The sequence below is a fragment of the Astyanax mexicanus genome, chromosome 19, assembly GCF_023375975.1.
Source record: "Astyanax mexicanus isolate ESR-SI-001 chromosome 19, AstMex3_surface, whole genome shotgun sequence".
In the NCBI taxonomy this organism is placed as follows: Eukaryota; Metazoa; Chordata; class Actinopteri; order Characiformes; family Acestrorhamphidae; genus Astyanax; species Astyanax mexicanus.
In genome coordinates this window covers 1,419,373-1,444,027 of record NC_064426.1, presented here as the reverse complement: position 1 = coordinate 1,444,027, position 24,655 = coordinate 1,419,373, and the positions used below count along the sequence as shown (strand labels likewise).

Sequence of the window (24,655 nt, the reverse complement as noted above, 5' to 3'; positions counted from 1 at the left end):
GAGGAATAGCCTTTCATTTTATTCAATAAGCTCATCATAAATTATCGCACATAAAATATTCTTTTACCCCAGAGTAATAAAGTGGATGGCGATGTCTGTTGGCAGCCTTGATTTTCTCGTGTTTTTATATCGTTCCCCAGGAAAACAGAAGGAGCCGTTTGGGAGGAGGATTATCCTAGCTTCATAAACAGCACAGATCCAGGCAGCGTGGGGGAGAAGGGGCAGGGCAAGACAAGGGGGCGTGTCTGAGTGCCTTTAATGGGCGGGGCAGGTATGAGGGGTTACGCCATTGGCTTGGTCGAACTTTCTGCAGCTACAGACGAGAGAAACGTGATCTAACTGCAGCTCTCGTCCCAGCGTAACACTACAACACACACGCCGGATAGTCTAGAGGTGGGTAATCCAGGTCCAGAAAGTAAAAATCCATCCCAGGGTTTCCTGCTGAGCTGCAGCAGAGCCGCCCAGGCAGTTGGCACAAAACCCTGGGATGGATTTTTACTTTCTGGACCTGGATTACCCACCTCTACGATACACTATAAAATAATAAAAAAAAACAATAGAGGGAAACAAAAAGAAAAGAAAGAAACAGGTGATGAATATAAACTTAAAAAAAATGTAGGTGTAACTGAAATAATAATCAAGGTGTTAACACTGTCCAACAAAACCTTGTATCTCCCTGTATTTCTGTCGTTTTGTTGTCATTTGTGTCCTAATGTGATTTAGGAAGCTGTCCTTTATATTGTGTCCAAATTGAATCATACACTACCTTCACCATGCTTGACATGCTGATACGATTGTTCTTCTACGTGCCTGCATTGTCAAACTGTAGCAAAAAAAGGACCAATAAACAAGCTGAAAAATGTCTTTGCTTCCACAAATATGGGTAGAATATTTTCTGCTCATTTCATTCAACCTAAGCCACGACACTACCTCCACCATGCTTGACAGATCTTTTCTCTGTTGTGCTCTCGAGTTCTCTTGAAAATGCTATGAAGAACAGACCAATAAAGAGGCTCCAAATGGCGTTGAATCAAATCTTGTAACATCTAGAAAGATCCATCCAGGATTTCTATCCAATTCAACCCAAGTCATTCAACCTAAGCTATGCTACTACCTCCACCATGCTTGACAGATCTTTGCTCTGCTGTGTTCTCGAGTTGTCTCGAAAATGCTACAAAGAACAGACCAATAGAAATGCCCCAAAATGGACCCATCCACATCTAGAAAGATTTTTTATTCCATGTCATTCAACCTAAAGCCACGACACAACCTCCACCATGCTTGACAGACCTTCATTCTGTTGCGTTCTCAAGTTTTCAAATTTCAGAATGACTTGGAAAATAATCTTTTTACAACTTTACACTGATTTCTATTTTTTATAAGACTGTAAAGTTTTTTTGTTTGTTTGTTTTGCAGATACAGGTTTTTGGTGTGTGTGTGACAGTGACGTTATGTGAGCATTGTATTGTATTGTGAGGTATAGAAGTGTGGAGAGAGAAAAAAAAAAAAAAAAAAAGAAGTGAAGAACAATAAAGTGTTAGATATTAGTGATGGCTGTGTGTGACACATGGTCAGAGCACTGAACACGTGATAAAGCTCAGAGGGAAAATTAAAAAAGAAAAAATGAAATAAAGGATGAATAAAGAGAAGAGAGAGAGATAGAGATAGAGAGAGAGAGAGAGAGAGGGGGATGGGACACAGGTTCAGTGGTATGACGGTGGCTAAGCTCGGCGCCGGACTCAGGGGATCAGGTCCAGTGTGTGTCTGTGTGTCTATCTGCAGTTCATATATAGTCTAAAGCGTCCGAGAACACGGTCTCGTCTCCGCACTCGTTCACATCTGTTCACATCTGTTCAATCAGTTTTTACTTCTTCAATTTCCTCAGTGGTTCTGTCCCCTCCCTCTCCGGGCGCCACAGGCTGTGATTGGCCGGTGGGAGGTGGGAGGGGGTGTGTCTCTGTCACGCTGTGGTCCAATCGGACAGCGTCCTGCTAAAAGTGGGTTTGTCCGCGGTGCCGGAACAGCCGTGAGACGCCGGACTTGGATTGGACGAGCCGCTATTTGGACATCTGCTGCTGGACGTGAAGCAGAAACTCGTAGTAGGAGAACGCCGACTCAGACCGGTCCTCCACCAGGTGCTGGAAGAAGTTACTCTTAGAGGAGGGGTCATCTCTACACAGAGAGAGAGAGAGAGAGAGAGAGAAAAAGAGAGAGAGAGAAAGAGAAGAAGAGTAAACACACATCCTGTTCAAGCATGTGTCCGAATACAAAAGAGAATATATAAAGGCGGAGGGCAGGGAGGGAAGGAGGGAGGGGCAGGATGGAGGGATGACTGGGTTGAAAAGGTGATTCACTCTTTCTTTTTACAGCCGGTCTGAATAAACCACTTAAAAAACAGAAAGAAAACAAAAGCAAGAGGAAGAACGAGATACACTTTATACAGAGAGAGAGAGATTAAGGGAGGGAGAAGGAACAATAATGTGAAATAGAACAAATAAACCTAATCTAAAAGGGAAAAAAACAGATAGATATGAACAATATGAAAGAGGGAGAGAGATTAATAAGGAATAAATAAAAGAACAGAAATAAACCAAATCAAAACGACAAGAGAAGCAGAGAGAAACTTTCTTTAAAAAAAATAAGAAAAACAAAACAAAAGCAGAAAATTAAACAAATCTGCATAAAACAACGATAGAGAGAGAATAAAAAGTATAAAATGAAAATAAGCAATAGTAACAGCTCGAGTGTAGGAGCAACAGTGCGAGCGTAAGAGTGTGACACCACAAGTGTGAGAGTAACAGTGCAGGTGTAAGAGCTATAGTATGAGCGTAAGTGTAACAGCGCGAGGACAACATTGGCAGAAGATCAATAAAGAGAGTGAGATATAGAGTAAGAGAGATAGTGAGAGTGGGAGAGCGCGAGAGTCGTACTTGAGAATGTAGAAAGCAGCAGGGAATGCTCTGGACTCCTGCAGCCACGACACAAATGCTCTGCTCCTCTCCGACGCCGCCGTCTCCAACTCAGGAATCTCCGTCTGCACAGAGAGACAGACAGGGAGACAGACAGACAGGGAGACAGACAGACAGGGAGACAGGGAGACAGACAGACAGGGAGACAGACAGACAGGGAGACAGACAGACAGACAGGGAGACAGAGTTACTTCTGGTTGTGGGGGGTGGGTGGTGTGTGCGGTTTGGGGGTGCTGGATCTCTCAGTCATAAATAAAAACAGATACAGTATTTAAATAATCTGAACTCTCACCATGTTGGGGGGAATGGAGGCGTAGTTGGGGCAGCCCAGGACGTCCCGTATAAACACCTCGTTACAGCACTTCCCCACCCAGAGGAACAACACCTACAGGACAACAGAGAGACGAGACAAGCACAGGTGAGACAGAATTACACAGGAGATTAACTCAGACAGTATTGTAAGAATACTATGGGCTGAAGCTGTATGTATAGAGATAGAGTATAGAGTTGTATAGAGTTGCACTGACGCTGCCACAGTCCATGACGAACGCTCCCTCTCGGCTGAGCTTCTCAGCTGTGAGCTGCAGCAGCGGAGGCTGAGGAACCACCCGCTCATTCAGGTGCAGCGCCCCCTACAGGAGAGAAAGAGAGAGAGAGAGAGAGAGAAATAAAACATACAAAATACTCAACACAATAACTAAAGTTTTACCACAGACTTTGAATTAATTGTAACAATGCTTAATTATTCACCTTTACAGTAAATATTAAGCATTATTTACATTTTATTAATATTTTTTAAAGCATACTGATTTTAGTAGGAGTTCAAATAAAACTGTTCAAAAAGATTTGTTTTACTGATGCAATCAATACAAATAAATATTTAAAAAGTTTAATTAAAGTAATAAGTATTATTCACTTGTTAAACTTGTTAAAAGCTTATTAAAGCTACACATCTGAGGCATCAATGCTTTTTTTTTTTTTACCTGTTCGGTGAGATTATCGATGCGGTACAGGTCGGGGTGGACCATGCGCATCACCTGTCTGAGCGGCTGACTCTTAAACTCACACATGGAGAACAATCGCTCATCCAGCCGTGTGCTCACCCCCGTCCTCAGAGCTTTCTGTACAAACACAATTCAAACATTTACAGCTTACAGACAACATTTCTCCCAAATTTCAAATAGAAATATTCTTATTTAGAGCATTTATTTACAGAAAATGAGAAATGGCTGAAATAACAGAAAAGATGCAGAGCTTTCAGACCTCAAATAATGCAAAGAAACCAAGTTCATATTCATAAAGTTTTAAGAGTTCAGAAATAATCAATATTTGGTGAAATAACCCTGGTTTTTAATCACAGTTTTCATCATGTTCTCCTCCTCCACCAGTCTTACACACTGCTTTTGGATAACTTTATGCTGCTTTACTCCTGGTGCAGAAATTCAAGCAGTTCAGTTTGGTGGTTTGATGGTTTGTGATCATCCATCTTCCTCTTGATTATATTCCAGTCTAGTATACAAATAGGCTTAAATGCTGTTTGTGGACTCTTCTAACAAACACATTATTATTTTCTATATAATTTATTTTAATGAACTAAATCTAAATAGATAACTGTATTGGTGAATACAACACATACTCAAGCATTCTAATTACACTTTAATTAATACTACTGGATGTGTGCTTTGCTCTTTAATAGCCTCAATCTCAGAACAAACAGTAAATGATCATGTGTTCCAGTTCTATTGCCAAAATAAAGTTTATCTTTAAATATTAACACTACAGAGAGTAAACCATGTAAAACATGAGGTTACACATCCAGTGCTGTTTGCTTTAGTGTTTGTGTGTTTTGTTGCGAGTAGAGCGCCCCCACCTGTTTGAGCAGTGCGAGTACGTATAGAGGGAAGAGGCGCAGGGCTGCAGGGGCGATGAGGCCGGCCGGCTGCAGGTTAGAGCCGTTAGAGCGGAACGCCTCCAACGAGTCCACCACCGCGTTCACCAGCGCGTCCCGAGCATCCGACAAGCTGGAGGAGATGGAGCGGTCTATAGCTGTAGACAGAGAGAGAAATATCACAGAGATTATACCCAGCTGTGTGAAATGAGTTTAATCTATAATTAATTAATTTATATATTAATACATGATTTAATATTGTAAATATAAGCCAAGCTAAATCCCACACATTTAGTATTCTTATGATTTCAGAATTTAAACCTTAAAACAACAATGTGTGTGATTATTAAATAATGTTTACAATAATAATATCTAGATAATATTGCAAAATGACAAATGAAATATATACATGTAGTTGTTTACGAGTGTGTGTTATATAATTACCCATGTTGGCGAGTAAGCAGGTGATGGCTTGAACGTCGGCGCCGGCGAACACGTCACTGAGCTGGCTCACCACCGGCAGACACAGCGTGTGCACTCTGATTCGCCGTTTACCTGTCAATCACACACAGCCAATCAGGGACCTGGGATCCAATCAAGGTAGTCTATCACAAAAGCACACCAACTAAAACAGCCAGAAAAATATATGTAGCAGATCTGTAATGGTTTGTACAGTGAGATAATACTCACCTCTGACCTGCAAAAGAGCTAGCACTGTGGTTAGAAGCTAATGTTAATGCAGCTCCAGCAGTGCTATCTGGGATTAGCAGCAGGGTACAGGCCGATAATACCTCTGAATGGCCAAAGAGCTGGCGCTCAGCGCAGTTAGCGGCTAATGCTAATGCTGCTCCAGCAGTGCTATCCGGAGTTAGCAGGATACAATATGTTTTATATTTTTTGTATAGGATATAGAACATTATACAGAGTATAGGGCATACAATATTTTGTATGTATATATGTTTTATATATTTTTTGTATTACATAGGATACACAATATGGTATAGGGTGTAAAATATTACATAGGGTATAGAACATTTTACAGAGCATAGGGCATAGAATATTTTGTTTATGTATGTTTTTGTATTTGTGCATAGGTTCTAGATTATACATGGTATATTATATTTTGTCAGTACACATGTTTTATATATTCTTGTATTAGTGTATACAGGATCATTGTATACCTTTGCTGGATGTGTAGAGCAGAGCAGCCTGGAAGCACGCGAGGGAAGTGTCGGCTAAACTCTCGTCTATAGACATCTGCACAGCGAATCCGGAGTCCGGGTTCACGTTCGCCAGAGACAGCAGATCAGTGGAGCGCACGAAGAAGTTCCCGTGGAACGTGTGGATCGACAACCCTGCAGAAATGTATAATAACTTTAACTGCATACCCAATAATAGCTAATAAACACATCAAAACAGTACTTTACTTAATAATATAATCATTTATATTATGAAATTATTTATTTTCTAAAGTTTTCTAAAGGTATTTTAGAAATTGAAAATGTTCCTCCTACCTTTAGTGCACCTGATCCTCATGACGGCCTCGAAGCCGATCTTCCTGGTGAGGTATCGCTGCAGGTCCTTGTGCAGCTTCACCTTCTGGGCCTGGTTGTGGTGGTGGTGGAACGCCTGGTAGTAGAAGACGCTGCCGGCTGAATACTTCGACATACACGCTAAAAAAACAGGGAACAGTCAGAGATATTAAATGCTTTATTCACAAAATGCTTTATTTCTATACTTATATACTTATCTGACCATTTTATCAGAGCGTCAAGCAGCTAACTGCTTTATTACAGCAAGAAAAAAAATGAAAGTGTAGAAATGTATAACTAGAGTGCTGGATCATATTTATTCTTAAACTCTCACATTCAAAAAAAGGCTTAGCTCTCAGAGGTTTTAATATTAAATAGTATAAGACTGGGAAATGAGTGGGAGGAGTGGTGTGGGTGTACTGGTACCTAAAGAAGCCATATCAGCGTACTGGGAGCTGAGCAGGAACAGGTCGACTCCGATCTGCTGACCCGAACAGTCCAGAGCCAGCTTCTTATAGAAATCTGTAGCAGGACCCAGGTGCTGCACCGTCTATAAACACAGAGAAGAGATTAGAAAAACAGGTAAAAACAGAGGAGAGAAGAAACAAGAACAGAACAACAGACAGGAAGAACTAGACAGATACAATTATTTAAAATAGGAGAAAAGGAGGAGAGGGAAGAAGCACAGACAACAGAAGAACAAGAAAAAGGAGAAAAAGAGAAAAAGGTAAAAATAAGAGGGGAATAAAAAAGTGGACCGAGTAGATAAATACACAGAGAAACAGACAGACTGACTGAAAATAAGAAGAACAGAAGAAAAATCAGACAAATAGATTAAAAAAAAGAACATAAGAAAAAGTAGATATAGACAGATAGATATAAAAAGAGGAACATAAGAAAAAGTAGATATAGACAGATAGATATAAAAAGAGGAACATAAGAAAAAGTAGATAGATAGATAGATAGATAGATAGATAGATAGATAGATAGATAGATAGATAGATAGATAGATAGATAGATAGATAGATAGATAGATAGATAGATAGATAGATAGATAGATAGATAGATATAGATATTTACAAAAAACAAAAAAGTAAATAGATGAGAAAAATAACTATATAAAAAGTGGACAGACAGACAGATAAAAAAACATTACAGAAGAAAAATTAGACAGACAGACAAAAAGAAGAACAGAAAAAAAGGAAAAAAAGAGGTATGGACAGAAGATCGTAAGAAAAAGTAGACAAACAGACACATGGATAGACAGATAGACAGACGGAAGGAGTACCTTGTTGCTGGACCTCTGGTTGGGGTCCTCTCGGGACTGCAGCATGCCCGCTCCGAGTGTGGGTAACTGGGTCTGGAACACGGAGACGCGCCCCCCGGTGGCCGACATCAGCTTATACGCTGCCTGCAGCGCCGGCCCCAGAGCGCTGTGAGTCTCCCGCGTGCTCATAAACATCCCCGGCAGAGAGCTCAGCAAGTCCTTCACCAACTACACACACACCAGACACACACGCACACACACTTAGTTACATACATGTAAACACCATGGTAGCATCAGGTTTAAACAGCACATAAATATAAATCATGTTTTGTGTACCTCCATGCTCTCTTTCAGATTCACCAGCAAACTGTCAGGAGTCGGAATAAACACGTCTGCAACACACAAACACACACACTCATGAGGGTGGGGGATACAGTACACAACAAATATCACAATAAACAGTATTACGGTATCATACGATATCATCATAAAAAATAATATATAATGTGGCTGTAACAGAATACGTAGCAGCATTAAAAAATAAAACATTTAACAAATACAGCTCTGGCAAAAAAATGACATCACTTCAGTTTCTGAATCAGTTTCTCTGATTTTGCTATTTATAGGTTTGTGTTTGAGTAAAATTAACATTGTTGTTTTATTCTATAAACTACAGACAACATTTCTCCTAACTTCCAAATAAACATATTGTCATTTAGAGCTGCTTTACTCCTGGTGCTCCTCTACAATAACATGCTAACGCTAAGCTAAGGTGATACTCGTGGCTGCAGCACAAGCTGAACTACCAGGTCAGTTACCGTTTATATCAGAGACCACCAGCATCTGGGGCTGGGAGAGACCCTCCTGCAGGTTATAGAAGTGGATGGTGCTGTCAAACGTCAGGAACCCCACCCGAGTCCGAGAATCACCCGGCAACCTGAGAGAGAAAAAGAGAGTGAGAGACAGAGAGAGGAAATGGGTGATAGTATTGATCAGTATTGGCTTATACCCATTATTATACAGTATTCCTAGTTCTGGTTGTATTCATATAACTCTTACTTCTCCAGGTTCTCCAGCAGCGACTGGCACAACACATTCAGGTAACCCGTCTCTATGGCATTATGGGATACATCCATCACAAACAGGTAGACAGCAGGTTGGGGAGGCCGCAGCTACAGAGGGAAAACATATACACAAATTAGATTCATTTATTATGACTTAAAGCAGGTATGAGAGCACTTAAAAATAAAAATGATGAGTTTCTTTGATTTTACCAAATTAAAAACCTCTGGAATATAATCAAGAGGAAGATGGATGATCACAAACCATCAAACCACCAAACTGAACTGCTTGAATTTTTACACCAGGAGTAAAGCAGCATAAAGTTATTCAAAAGCAGTGTGTAAGACTGGTGGAGGAGAACATGATGACAAGATGCATGAAAAAAAAACTTTGATTAAAAACCACCAGGATTATTCCACCAAATATTGATTATTTCTGAGAAATGTTGTCTGTAGTTTATAGAATAAAACAACAATGCTCATTTTACTCAAACATAAACCTATAAATAGCACAATCAGAGAAACTGATTCAGAAACTAAAGTGCTCTCTTATTTCTTTTTTTCAGGGCTGTATATATAATGTATAATGATGGTCAATGGTTCCAAACTCACCATATAGTCTGAGGAGGCGATGAACTCTACAGTAGAATTCTGCACCTCTGGTCTCTTGTGTGGTTCTCCGTACGACCGCGTGACGGGGTTATACATGAACTCATCAGGGACTGAAAGAGACAGAAAAAGACACAACAAACGTCAGAATCTCAGAATCCCACTAAACTAAACTCTGCTCTGGTTCACAGGTGAGCCTGAGGCCTGTGAGAGTGATCCAGAGCCCTGGAGGAACAGCGCTGTGCGGAGTGAGAGTTTTCCCCAGTCAGAAACTGTAAATATCTCTCATTAAGGCTCTGCTAATGAGCTGAGGAGCTGAAGCGGGCGTGTTTAACGAGGCACAGCTCTAAACTCTGCAGCTCTGTGGGCCTGGAGACCTCAATCTGGCACAACCCCGGCCTACAGAGACCCGACAGCTCCGAGCAGCACTTATAAAACAGCATAAATCATTCAATTACTGCAGCGTCTATCACCCACCGTCATTCACACGGTAGCACAGGTTACACTTCCACCGCCGCTGGTCCAGAAAAGACACGAACGGGTTAATGTACGTCCGACACGAGCGGCAGCGCACGATCGTATTAGAGGTGATGACTGGTAACTGCTGCAGAGAGAGACAGAAAAAAAATAAAAATAAATAATGATATACATTTATACATGTAATGTATTAATACATTAAATGAATCAATGTGAATATGATTGTCATTATTATTAATGATTCTTCTATTTGTTATTTACAATTCAAGTCATTAAAGCAACTTGATTTTAATTTGTGTGTGAGAGAAAGAGATAGACAGAATATATACATGTATACCTCTATCTTTTTGTTTATCTCCCCCTCTTTCTCAGTTTCTCTCCTTTTATTTCTCTCTCTTTAATTTTCCCAAAACCAATCACTTCCAGTCTTTCTCCTACTTCTCTCTTTCTGTCTGTCTCTTTACTCTATTCTCACTTCATTTATCTCTCAAAATAGCGAGAGAGTGAGTGCATGTGAGAGACAAAAAGAGAAAGAGAGATATACTGATACCCAGTGAGTAACAAAGAGAAAGAGTAAATAGGAGTAGAAGTAGATCAAGAGAAAGAGTGATAAATATCAATAGAGACAGATTGAGAGATAAAAAAGTGAGAAAGTTAGAAACAGACAGATAGAGAGAGATAAAGTAAGAGAAAGACTGGAAGTGATTGGTTGTGAGAAAATTAGAAACAAAAAGAGAGAGAGAGAGAGAGAGAGAGACAAGCATAGCATGGGTGACTGACAAAGAGAGATAAATAGAAAGATAGAGGAAAAAATTATCTATTCCCTTTTTAATTTATTTAATTTTAGAGAGAGAGACAGAAACAGAGATGGAGAGAAAGAGAGAGGACAACAGAGAACAATAGAGAGGGATACTGAGACTGAGAGAAAGAGAGAGAGAGACAGAGATGGAGAAAAAGAGAGATACTGAGAGAAAGGTTGAAAGAGAAAGAAACAGAGTTGGCTATAGAGAGAGGGAATGACAGACCGAGAAAGATAAGAGCGATAAACAGAGAGAGTCGGATATATAGAGAGAAAAAGAGAAACAGAACTGATGAAAATAGAAATTAGAGTAAACGCTGGAGTCGGTCCAGGTGAGGGAGTATCATCCTATAAACAACTGTGGGATTATCCCCATTCTAATTTACTAAATGAACAACAGCTCTGGAACACAGAGGCCGAGAGAATATAGTACATTTATTTATATACAGAATATCAAAAATAAACTGAGATCATTAAAAACTTTCATATCAAATAAATCCCAAACAGTTAGCATCTGCTCTACAACCCATAACCTACTGTACTTTCTCTTTCTCTCAGACTCTGGCTGCTGATGCAGAAGCAGCATGACCCAGGAGTGTATGAGGTATGAGAAATGTTTGTGTGAAAATGCAAAATTTAAGCTGAAAAAAGGGTTTTCGTACAGGTAACAGGTATTCATACCGTCAGATCCCTGAACGGGTGCAGGAGCAGTCCCAGCGGCAGCCGAGCTTTATTCAACAGAGCCTGAGTCTGAGGGATGCAGCTCAGAGTGCAGCGGAACGTACTGATAATAAGAAAAAAGAGATTTAGAGTGAGATTAAAAGGCAGATGTACTAATAATAATTAATATAGTAAATTACAATAACATATAGAGTATATATATAACAATTATACATCTACAGATTTAATGTTTTTAAGACCTTATATATATAAAAAGTCATAACTTCTTTAGTAGAAAATAATTTATTGTATTGGAAATCAAAACTTAACGTTTCCCATTTGTTATAATATTTTTATTTTTATTTTGTTCCATTCTGAGCATGTGAACTAGCTCACCGCTAACGGTAACTAGCTCACCACTAATGTAAGCTAGCTCTCCGCTAACCCTAGTTCTCTCCACAGTAACATCAGTTAGCTTGCTGCTAATGTTATCTAGCTCTATTCTAACCTTAGTTATCTCCCCAGTAACGTTAGCTAGCTTGTGGCTAATGTTAACTAGCTCACCACTAATGTAAGCTAGCTCTCCGCTTACCGTAGATCTCTCCACAGTAACATTAGTTATCTAGCTCTATCGTAACCTTAATTATCTCCCCAGTTAGCTAGATTGCAGCTAAGATTAGCACTAGGCTAACCTTAGTTATCACCCCAGTAATGTTAGCTAGCTCTCTGCTAACCTTAGGTCTCTCCCCTGCTTTCCCAGCGGCATTAAACACACCATCTAAACATTTAATACCTACAGCAAATTTACAGTACATTTAAGATAATTTAGGCCCTTAATTATCCAGCTTTTCATGTTAGAAATTTTAAGACTTTTTAAGGACCCGCAGAAACCTTGCAATAAAACTTGAGTTGATCTATTAAGTTGTCTCAGAGATACTTGACACGCCTCTTCTATTTACGCCGATAAACAAAAACATTATGACCACCTGCCTCTACAGACCTATCCGTGGACACCCCTTTCTAATAATTGCATTTATTCAGCTACTTTGAATTGCAACGATTGCTGACACAAATGTGCAAAAGTACAAACACACACACACACAAACACGTACTCTGGACTGCAGTTGACTTTGCGCAGGTCGCTGCTCAGGTTGGGCTCAGGTGGAGCCGGGGGGCTCGGGGGGAGGATGCTCCGCTCCTGCAGCAGATTCACCGGCCTCAGAGCTTCAACCTCCAGCTCAGGGACCCCACTCAGACCCCCCAGCGCCGCCGAGAGCTGAGACAGACTGGGGAACGGCTGAGGGAGGGAGAGAGGAAGGGAGAGAGAGAGATTATTAAGTAAAACTTGGGAAATGGGAAGTCCAATTTAAGCTTTCAGCTATAGGACACGCTTTACACATGCATTTCTGGACAAGCTGAGAGCCATGGCTGTATTTGAGAGCAGTGTGTAGATGGAGGACTGATTACATGTTACAAAACTTTACAATAATATGACTCTTATGATATATAGAATTACATAGTGCGTCTGGAGTGAGTCCTGACCACTTCATCTAAAGTTCCACAGTTTTATTCAACTGCAGCTCTTTTCACTGTTTACATCAAGAAACATAAGGAGGCATAAAGACACGTTTTATGCTATTTAAAGTAGTTTAACAGGCTTCTACTTTTTGCCTTTATTTTTTTGCAATCTTTGAAAGACTCTACATATATTGAGGATTTTACATATTTATATTAAACAATTTTTTTGGCTGAATAAGTGAAAAGAACAAATTATTTTACCAATATAAATACACTTTTTTGATCTGATCAAATCACACATTTTTATAATATTTTAATACTAAATAATATTTAATATTAAAATATTTTGTTTTGTTTTCTTTTTTTTTACTTTCTATTGTGTTTTTTTCATTGTATAAAATATATATAAATGACTGGCCATTAGGTTGATCAGTAAACAGGTTACATAATTTACCTGTGAATATGGCTGATATCCAGGTGCGTTATAACCTCCCTGTGATGCAGTAGTGTCTGGCCTGGGGGCGGGGTTTTGTTGGTAAGCTGGAGGCATGGTTGGATAGTTGTAGCCAAAAGGCGGAGCTTGTTTGGAGGCATCGTTAGTTGGAGGAACAGAGGAGGGGCCTAAAACAGTGAGAGAGAGAAAGAGAAAAAGAGAGGACAGATAAAGAGAGATATAAATCATTTGAATTCCACATTAGTTTTCCATTTTTGCAAATAAGCTGGGCTGATTTTCATTATAAAACAAATTAAACCCAATCTGAGCTACAAAGCAAAGACTATCACACACACCAAGCCTCTGAGATGTTTATTTGGGTTTAGTTTTTTAATGTTATATAGAGTTAATTACAGGTAGACACTCTTCTCTCACTGATCACTCACTTTATTCTTTATGTTTATTTGGGTTTAGTATTCTAATGTTATATAGAGTTAATTACAGGTAGACACTCTTTTCTCTAACTGATTACTGACTTTATTCTTTATTAATGTTTATTTAGGTTTAGTATTCTTATATTATATAGAGTTAATTACAGGTAGACACTCTTTTCTCGCTGATCACTGACTTTATTCTTTATGTTTATTTGGGTTAATTATGCTAATGTTATATAGAGATAATTACAGGTAGACACTTTTCTCTTACTGATCACTGACTTTATTCTTTATTAATGTTTATTTGTTTTTAGCATTCTAATGTTATATAAAGTTAATTACAGTTAGACGCTCTTCCCTCACTGACCACTGACTTTATTCTTCATGTTTATTTGGGATTAGTATTATAATGTTATATAAAGTTAATTACAGGTTTAAACCCTAAGAGACTGTGACGTACCTGGGTAGCTCCCTCCCTCTAGAGACTCGTAGCTGTTTGGAACAGGAGACGCACTTCCTGTAGTCGTAGAGGAACTGTCCCCACCTATGAAATGACACAACACAGACACAAAAAATGCAATTATTAATATATATTTATGATTATAAAGTAAAATTTTACATAGACACTGTAAGTAAGATGTTCAAAGTAAAAGTACAGCCTCCAAACATGGTGGCGGTAGCTTCACAAAGTGGTATATTTTATATATAAATGCATTAAAAGCTACTACAGGGGTCATGCATGTTTCACATTGACCCACATTGATTGTCTCTTTAAGGATTGCCCTGGACTAACATGGATTTTAAGTAGAAGACCCCCAGGATTAACTCACCTCTCCGGCCATATGTGATGCAATCCAAACTCAAGCCTGACACATATATACAGCTAATCTCTAATCCTCATTCTGTATTATATTACACTATTATATATATATATAATTCAATATATAAAACATACAGTATACAATAAATATTATACAAATGCACATCTCACACTTCTGTAAGGATTAGATAGAGACAGTGAGAGAGAATGAAAGAGAGAGGGAGACTGGGCGAGAGGGATGTAATTGGCTAAGCTCCAGTGATTCCGGGTTAAATCTGTGTCCTCACTGGATTACTGCCTTTACTTAACACATAGAGAGACGGCGGGAGGAGCGTGACGACATCTACACCTGCTTCCAAACCTGAACCCTCCAGATCAGAGTCTACGCCCAGCCTAACAGAACCTGCAGGAAGCTGAGAACAGGGCTTCAGATGGTTCTCTGAGGGATACCACAGAATAACCAGTTTCAGCTCCATTAGAAGCTCCATTTACTTTGTATTAAAGAGAGATGGACATGAAGAAGCTTCTAAACTGATCAAGAATCTTCATATCAAGCAACAGGCAATGAATATATTGTATAAAAATATATATAATGTATAAAAATATAATAACATCCTATCACATTTATAAAATTATCCTTTTTTTTATCCAAACAGTGGAATCTACAGACTGATGGGATCGAACCAATACTGTGTTTTTATACATTGATACAGCAGAGGCTTTTTAATGCACACTGAGAGGATCTCCCTGATAAATCTCCCTACAAATCATGTAAGGTATGTTGAAAATCTGACTATCGGGCAGCTCAAGCACATTTTTAAAAGATGTGAGTGAGCAACGGACATACCCTGTGTTTCCCTGCACTATCCTGGCTTTGTCTGTATTACTCTGAGTTTGCCTGCATGGTAAATAAATGTCTGTAAGACATGTTAGAATATGTTTACAGGTCTGATCCTTTCACACGTTTAGTCAAAAACACATTTATATATAATATATAATATATAATATAATATAATATAATAGGTACCACTTTATAATATGCTTACATTTATAAAGGGTTTATAAATGGTTTACAATTAGTTTGTTAATGGTTACTAATTAGGTTGTAAATGGCTTAAAAATCATTAACAAACAGTTATAACACATACACAAATTAGTAACCATTAATAAACTAATTGTAAACATTTACAAGACCTTTATAAAGGTAGTCTTATTTTAAAGTGGTACCATATAATATAATATAATATAGTTTTTTTCACACCCCTTATTATAAGACACTATATAAAAAAAATCTACTTGGGATATTCATATTAAAAACATTGCAAAATACAATATATATTTATTTTTTGAAGGTTTTTTGTTTTAGGAGTTTAAATCTATTACAAACAATATAAACTGAATGTAGACGGTGTTTCTGAACCTTTTGTTTGAACCAATAATCTGCAGCAGAGAGAGAGAGAGTCGAAGGTGTGAATAGAAAACCCAGAGACGCCGGTTTGGACACGTCCCCCCTCTGCTCCCGAGAGAAACACTCAGTACAGCAGATACACACTCATTAACACACTGCTAAATATACCCCCAAACTAACCTCCAGACACTCACCTTACTGACACACACACACACACACACAGACTTAAAAGTTTAAATCATTACTGTAAAGCAGATCATGGGACATAAGGGAATAACACACTGAATTTATCACATATGTGAGATTGCAGATGGAAGCAAAACAAACGCACATTGCCTAATGTTATGGGACATGGGATATGTGGGCGGAGTCCACATATGGATGTGTATGTGATGAATTTCTCTGTTCACATGGACAGTTCCAGCCAGAAGCTGCCAGTCACCAACATTAGCCCTGTGGGTGGTAATATAAGCTTCTATGGTGTATTCTCACTACATGTCACACCGTGGAACGATTAAACGTACCGAACTGCTGCCAGTCACAATTATATATAAAATATCAAATGATATTAAATATAAATATGAATAAATTTACCCCCCCAAAAAATTGTTAGATAAAGCAAATAAATTATATGTTAATGTATAAAAATGAACAGAAGTGATGTGAAATATGTACATTTAGAAAATCAATAATAGAATACAAGGTACATCCAATAATACACTACTTGGGATCAGATGGTTTGTGTAGTAGCAGAAACAAATCGATTTTTTTGTGTGTGTGTGTGTGTGTGTGTGTGTGTGTGTGTGTGTGTGTGTGTGAAAACTGAAACAGAGAAGGTGCACACATTTTTAAGTAATGAATCAAATGCTTACAGAAACTGGTTCAGTGGGAAGTTTTACTGCTAATAACAGGCCTCACCTGGACTGAGCGACACACACACACACACACACACACACACACACACACACACACACTCTAATACACACTCTGTGCTGACAAAGAGAAAGTGTATGTACAGGCCTAAAGGGCTACACACACTTTGAATGTGTGTAAAAGAACACTGGAACACTGGAGGCCTCAGATTTTCTTTGTGTGAAGGTGTGTGTGTGTGTGTTTGTTTAGTACTGGGGGTGAGTTAGATAAGTGTGTGTGTGTTCACTCTGCAGATCTTTAGAACTGGATGCAGGACGGGAAGTGTGGAACACAGAGCAATGATAAAAACACTCTTATTTTAAACAAAGAGGAATGTGGGGGGTGGGGGGTGTATGAATACGGATGGTGGGATAGGGGGTAAAAAGTGACAAGACGGAGGGATGATGTGGGCGGAGGAATAAAAGCGAAAGCCGACCTGCTTCCTCATCCTCCTCATCCTCGTCTTCGTGGTCAGAGCTGGATGAGGAGTGGTCGCCTGGCAACCCTGTGGAGGAACTAGCAGCTCTATTGCCCCCATATCCACCATACAGCAGCCCTGAAATACAGCACAGCCAACCATCAGAGAGAGAGAGACAGAGAGAGAGAGATTGAAGAGGTGGGCAATATTATAAGTTATCATTACTGCCATAAATCACAATACAATACTTTTGAAGTATCTATAAGAGTTAAACATATATCCACTGTAACGGAATTATAATTATTTCTTATTATTTCAACTATTTTCTTAGTAAAACACGAAAACTTCAATAAATACACATATAAAATTAATATATAAAGTAGCAGATTTACTAGTGATGCACTAAATATTTGCCAACTAAAATTGTAAAAAGATTGAATATTTTCTACAGAAGAAACACTCATATTTTAAGTCATACTGCAGTGTCTTCATTTTTTTTTTTTATGTTAAGCAACGGCAGCACTACTGAGGTAAATGTATGATTACAATAGCACTCCTAAAGAAAATGTATGATTGGAATAACACTACTGAGATAAATGTATGTCTGGAATAACACTACTGGCGTACACGTTTAGTAAACGTACATACTGTGTATCTTAATAGATTTTTTATAGTATTGTAATGATATATAATTGTTGTATCGCCCACCTCTAAATTAGAAGGAAAAAGAGAGTGATAAAGCAAGTACAGAAAGAGTGTGTACATGTGTGTTTATGTGTGTGTGAAAGATGTAAAAAGAAGTGATAAAGAGGTGAAATGTTGGTAAAAGGTGAATGAGTATAAAGTGAACACAGGGCAGGGATTACTGTGGAAGAGCAGAAAGTGTAACGGGGGGGGGGAGGCCGAGCTGCCGAGGACGTGTGGAGATGTACAGGATGAGCAGAGACTCCAGAGAGCTGGCTCTAAATTCCATTCCTGGAAGATCACTGTTAATGTAGAGTTTAGAGTTTATCTTTCATAATAATTCATCTTTTCAAACTGAGTTTCTCAGCTTACCCTAAACACACATGTAAGATATTTATTTTCAGTTTTACTCTTTAGTTCAGCTCTAAAGCTACACGACTAATTACACTCACTGATATAAAAATAATATAACGCACACCAGGGGTGTTGTAATGTTGCTCTCACTCGTACTCTTTCTCTCTTTCACTTGTGCTATCTCTTACTCTAACTCACGCTCCCTCTCTCACTCACTCACTGACGCATCTTACTCTCTCACACCTTATCTTTCTCGCGCCAGCTCTCTCTTGCTGTCTTGGTCTCTCTCTCTGTCTCCCTCACTCGTACTTTCTGTCTCTTTGTCTCGCTCGCTCCGTCTCTCTTGCGCTCGCTCTCTTGGTCTGCCTCTCTCTCTCACTCATACTCTTTCTCACTCGTTCTGTATCTATCTATCTATCTATCTATCTATCTATCTATCTATCTATCTATCTATCTCACTTGTACTGTCTGTCTCTCTCGCCATCTCTCTCTCTTTCTCTCGCTCGCGCCGTTTCTCTCTTTCTCTCGCTCATACTGTCTCTCCCTCTCACTCGTACTGTCTCTCTCTCTATCTATATATCTTCATTACATTACAGTTATTGCTGTCAGTGAGTGTATTTGTCTGATTTGCTTATTTAACTCTATTACTCAAACATTATAAATCCTCCAGGAATGGCAGGAATGGTTCTAGATAAGCTGAAGAGATGAATAAATGCAGCCTGTGGATCTGTGTGGATGAAGAAAACACACTAGAACACGTCTCCTCATTCTGAACTATGAAGCTGCTGCTGCTGCTGATGAGGAATAAAGAAAGAATGAACAGAAAGAGACGAGCAGAATCTGCAGCAGATCTGGAGGAACGAGCTCGGAGTGAACGGATGAAGAACGGAAACACACAGATGAAGAACGTGACGAAGCACACGACTGTATCTGCCTCAGGTTCTTCTTAACCAAAAGAGAAGACCACCCTGAGGGCATCAACTGTCTGAATGATGATGATAAACGAGCACGAAAGACACACACACACACACAGTCAGGAACTCGCTCGTACTCACACTGAACAATGGTGAAGACAAGCAGACGTCAAAATCGTCAAGATGGAAAATGAGATAAGAATAAGGAAGCATCTCAGAGCAGGTTCCTCAAACTCCCGTCACTTCCAGCCTCAGCACTGCACTGTTCTCAGACTAGTACAATATTTCAAGGTGTTTTCCTCCTGAAAGTCAAGACTGAAGTCTGAATTGAGCTTTATATATGTGTGTTACACTGTATCGCTTCATACGCAATAATAGCCAACATTTTTTAATATGGTGAACGATATTATACCCTGAAATATGGTGCCATATAACCAACCCTAATTATCACATCAGGGTAGTACTTTTTTACTGCTTTTGGCAAAAGAAAAATTCACTGAATATCGTTATCGCAGAAATATCGTGATATTAAATTAGACATTTTGCAGTGCTGCAGGCTGGGAGGACTTAAGGCTGAGGAAGCTGGAGTAGAGCAGACTAGCGGGAGCTCTGTCTGGGGAGGCGCTCGGCTTATGCTCACCCTGCTGGTGTCCGGGTGAAGAGTGTGCGGAGGGAGCACCGGAGGGCGGACGGCTCCCGCCATCCAGAGCCCCCGGGCTGGGAGCCGCGCTGCCATACTGAGGACCGACTGGAGCCGGGGGGGTTTGGTCGTAGTGCTGCTGACCTGGAGAAAAAGTTATATATATATAATCATTTTAGTGTAACATTCTGTATTATTACTCTACCGCCTAACTCCAGATGCTTCTTTTACTTTCAGTGACAGTTTTGTAATTCCCAGCTTGTCCAGAAAATGCATGTGTACAGCGTGTCCTTCAGTGGTGGCTCAAAGTATGAATTACACTTCCTGACTGCAGGGGGAGCCATAGAGCAAAAAGGATGAATTCTCTCTCTAATAATGCTGCTTAAAAAAAAAGTAGTAAATATCATAACATTTTAAATAGTCTAAAGAATCTCATTTTACATACCTGCATTTGATTGGCCGTTGACCGTGGCTGTCTGGTGGAGGGGAGGAGCTCCATACCCCTGCTGAGTTGGTGTAGGTGTGGGCCCATTGCCGTGAGGATACTGATGCTGCTGCTGCGGCTGCTGTTGTTGTTGTTGTTGTTGTTGCTGCAAAGCATTCTGGGTAGGAGGTGGCATCATGTTCGGGATGGGCGGCGGCCCTGCAGGCGCCTGGGACGATCGCAACGTCCCGTACTGGCTGCTCCCGGGTGCCGAAGGATACGAGACAATGGGGTAAAGTGGGGTGCCAAGAGTGGTGCCACTGGAGGCTGGCACCAGGTTCGGCTGCTGCTGCTGCTGCTGCTGCTGTTGGTGTGGGTGGTGCAGCTGGTGGTACTGCTGCTGCACCGGCTGCCCCTGAGAGGTGGCGCTATAGTGCTGTCCATAGTAGTTAGCGGACATGGAGTAGGGGACAGGCTGCTGGTAGGACTGCGGCAGGTACTGGGGGGCTCCGGATACAGGCGGGTTGGTGGTGGAGGGGGGCTGGGTGGGGGTTTGAGAGGTCGGGGGAGGCGGGTACGGACCCGGTGGTGCTCCGGGCTGCGAGTGGGTTTTGTGGTAGTAGTTCCCGCTGTAATCTGCGTTCATCAGCGGGGCCTTGCCCGGCGCCGGCAGGCCCTGGGCCGGTCCAGAGGGGTAGCCCTGCTGGGGGAGCCCGCTGTAGTAGCTGGAGGCGGGATACATGGCGGGATGTGTCGGATCTGGACCTGATAAAAGATAAAGAAAAAAAAACTATTTAGATAATACTAAGCATCTCACAATAATTACATAACCAATCAATTTAATTTACAATATATGGACATGAATCAATTATTTTGCTGACCTCTATATTGCCCAATATGTTTTCTTAATTATTTTTTGTATTAATCCTATTAACTCTAATGTCTAAATATTATTAACCATTAAAAATGTGTTGTTATATAAAATGGTGTTTTATATATATATATATATATATATATATATATATATATATATATATATATATATATATATATATATATGTGCCATAGTGTACCATACACAACATATATTATATATGTATGCTCTAAATATGTTGCACTTTTTCTGCATGTTTTATTATTATTATTTTATACAAAGTTAGGGACTTGATAAGATAATGTTTAGGAAAGAAACAAACATTTATAGATTTCTATGTTTCTCTTGAATGTATGAAACTATAAATTGTAAATACATTACTATTAAATACAACTATTTCTTTTTTTGCAATAGGATACTCTTATTCTTCGTTTATGTTTTGTCATATAGGCAAAAATATCTATATCGCAAAAATACCCTGATATTATTGTAGGGCCATATCGGCCACCTCTAATTTTTACATTGCAATAACGATGCTGAAACTCCAATTTGTAGATGATCATGGAATGTTTCTGAAGGTCGATTCCACAGAGCTCTACCCTGTTTTATTCTTTAATTCATCACAATTATCACAACCAGCACGATCACGCCCGGACCCGACTCCACCGCCAGCACTGCTGACCCCAGATCTCACACTCCTCCCAGATCTTACCCAGAAACAGATGAAGAACACACACAATCAGAACACATGCCAACAAACCAGTCCTCCTCGAGTTTGACTGGCAGGAAAATTCACGAGTTTATACCAAAGAGACTGAGGCAATTTACTCAAACAACACCCAGCACCTGCTGCTTCAGTATCAGAGCCCAACAGCTCATCTCTAAAGGTTTCAGGATCAACATGCAAACTTATTATACGCAATATCATCCTCAAAACAAGGAAAACTACAACTACTGAACCAAGCTGGCAGTGGCAATACGCCATTGTGTCGTATTGTGTGTATATATACATTTATACACACAACAGTATGTTGGAATTAGGGGTGGGCGATACAGCCCTAATATAATATCATCATATTTTAGAGTTATTTTGCTATAATGTTTTTCTTGACGATATAACAAAACTATTCTACTAATTTAACAAAACCCTGATTTGGTATAAGATAATAATAGTGTTTTTTTGTTCCATGTTATGTTTTTTTCCTGCATTGTAAATACATACTTTAATCATTGAAACTATTTAGAAAAACATATGGAATTATTTAGTAATCGAAAAAGTGTTAGACAAACCAGAATATGCTTTATATTTTACATTCTTCAAAGTATCTCTTATTGCTTAGATGATCAGTTTTGAACATCTCTGCTGGATTTTCTTAATCAGATTTATGAGGTAGAGTCACCTGGAATTCGGGGCTTTCAGTTAACAGCTGTGCTGAACTCATCAAGAGTTAATTTATTAGAATTTACCAGCCTCAGTTTTTTGTATTTTTGTTTGTTTTATCACTTTAAAGTTTTATCACATGATTTCTTATTTGTCCCTTCAGTGTAAATCACTTCACTATTCATTTAAAATGTAGGAAAGTGGAATATATCCTGATATCAATCCTCCCACCCTTAAAACACAGTGAAAGCACCAGCCTTCTCGCAAAACAAACCTGAAATATTAATCTCAAGTCATTAAAAACGATAAAATTGTATAGTTTCTCGACTTTAACACAAAAACAAGGCAACAGCTTCCCTCAAATGCAGAAGATAAATGTAGCTAGCTAAAGCTAACGTCAAATTAGCACAGTTGTTAGCCTAGTAACCTTACCTCAACAAACAAATGTCGTTAATTAATCCATATCAGGTTAGTTAAACTACAAGGCCAGAAGTTTTATACGCGTTTTGAAACGTTTAAAACAAAAAAGTAAGTGTTCTTTCTTAGAATTGAGCTTAAACTAGATAAACGCAGCTAACGCAACATTCGGATAGCTAAGCTATATTAAAACACCGAGCTAAGCCGAATCCTGATCCACAATTTATCGATCCGATCCGGGATTTTGTTCCAAATACATAGGCAGCTCTGCCGCAGCCCAGCTCAAGTAACGAAGAGCTGCCCAGGCAGTTGGAACAAAATCCCGGTGAGGCTTCCTAAATCGTGGAGCGGACTTTCACTTTCTAAACCTGGATTTGCCAGCACTGCAGTAATAGCGTTTTAAAAGTGTTTTAATCGGTATTGTATTATTTAATTAGTTGAATTATTCACTGGTAAAGAATTTACACGTTATTTCACTACAATAAATGTTTTTTTACTATCAAATCTAACTACACAGTTAACTAGTTAGCTAACCTAGCTTGCTAGCTAGGTTATCAGGCTATCATTATTGATTACTGTGATTAAAGCAGCAAAATACACTAATCTAGCTAAAAAACTACTATTTAAGGATCTAGCTATATAGTTTAAACTATAAATATAACATAGGTAGCTAACTATAATAGTTAAAAAACTGATTTAACAAGCTAATACAGTTATCAATATTAATAACAGAAATGTCAACCAAAAGCAGAAGACGAAACGTCAGCTACATCGCATTTTAATCGCTATTTTCTTCACTGTAGTTTTTATTTTATGAGTTTAGTTTTATTATTTGTTTATTAGTGAATAGTCTACACGTTGTTTTACTATTATTAAGTCGTTTAAATATCAAATCTAACTGGATAGACAGGTTAGCTATATTAGCTAACGCTAGCTTTCACTGATTACTGTGATTAAAGCAGCCCAATCCACTAAAATAGCTAAGCTAGCTAACCAAGCTATGAGTTTGAACTACAAAATATAATCTAGATAGCTAACTATAATTGTTAAAATGTTTATTTGGCTAGCTATTTAACAGATTTAATATAGTAATAAATATTAATAACAAAAGAAATTCCACCCAAAAGCCTTAGATGGAAACTAGGCAGCTAGTTAGCTAAGTTACCATAGCTAGGTTAGCTATACCTAGGTAGCTAATAGCTAGATGATTGGCAGCTGCTTTAAACCCAAATTAAACCTTTAATTAAACGTGTAAATGTGTTTTTCTTTTAAAATACAAATGTATTAACATTACCACGACGTTAGAAGTTCATGTCAGGTCGACATAAACCACACAAACCCTCTATAAAACAGTGAATTAGCTTAGCATAGTTATCTTAGCATAGTTAGCTTAGCCTAGCTGAGCTCCGCTCCGCTAATCCCGCACCGTTGCGCTGCTGAGGCTGGAGCGGAGGATGAGGAGGATGAGGGTGGTGATGAAGCGCCGCGGCTCCGTTCTGCGTCGGGTTCACGCCGTAAGTCGAGTTCAGATTGCTGGTGTAACCCGGCGTAGACATCTCCACTCAGTAAGAGAGACAGCTCCCTAGCGTAGTCCCGGGTTCAGCTACATAAACCAGGCGGAGAGGAAGGAGAAGAGCCGCGGGATCCCGGGATCCAGCAGGGGGGCTGGGCTTTCACTAACGCCGCTTCACGGAGCTCTGTAGCCGGGGGGACCAGCTGACTGTCAGCCGCCTCAGTGCGCAGCTCTCACTGCACTCATCAG

The 24,655-nt window shown here is 39.4% G+C and overlaps 1 protein-coding gene across 3 annotated transcripts; it reads right to left on the bottom strand.

Moving 5' to 3' along the window:
- Positions 1 to 24,655, bottom strand: sec24b (SEC24 homolog B, COPII coat complex component). Of its 3 annotated transcripts, none has more exons than XM_022676496.2 (24): positions 24,320 to 24,655; positions 20,243 to 20,986; positions 19,798 to 19,941; positions 17,224 to 17,343; positions 14,108 to 14,191; positions 13,235 to 13,401; positions 12,375 to 12,559; positions 11,284 to 11,386; positions 9,804 to 9,930; positions 9,330 to 9,439; positions 8,716 to 8,828; positions 8,475 to 8,593; positions 7,993 to 8,048; positions 7,678 to 7,884; positions 6,816 to 6,939; positions 6,372 to 6,530; positions 6,039 to 6,212; positions 5,302 to 5,412; positions 4,840 to 5,015; positions 3,953 to 4,090; positions 3,497 to 3,601; positions 3,262 to 3,354; positions 2,931 to 3,034; positions 1 to 2,172 (listed from the first exon to the last, which is right to left on the bottom strand). In XM_022676496.2, the coding sequence occupies exons 1-24, from the start codon at positions 24,447 to 24,449 to the stop codon at positions 2,058 to 2,060; spliced, it is 3,708 nt and encodes a 1,235-aa protein (XP_022532217.2). In that variant the 5' UTR covers positions 24,450 to 24,655; the 3' UTR covers positions 1 to 2,057. The 3 variants fall into 3 exon arrangements, with proteins under 3 accessions (XP_022532217.2, XP_049323920.1, XP_022532223.2); XM_049467963.1 differs by having other exon boundaries at positions 9,804 to 9,927; XM_022676502.2 differs by lacking the exon at positions 17,224 to 17,343.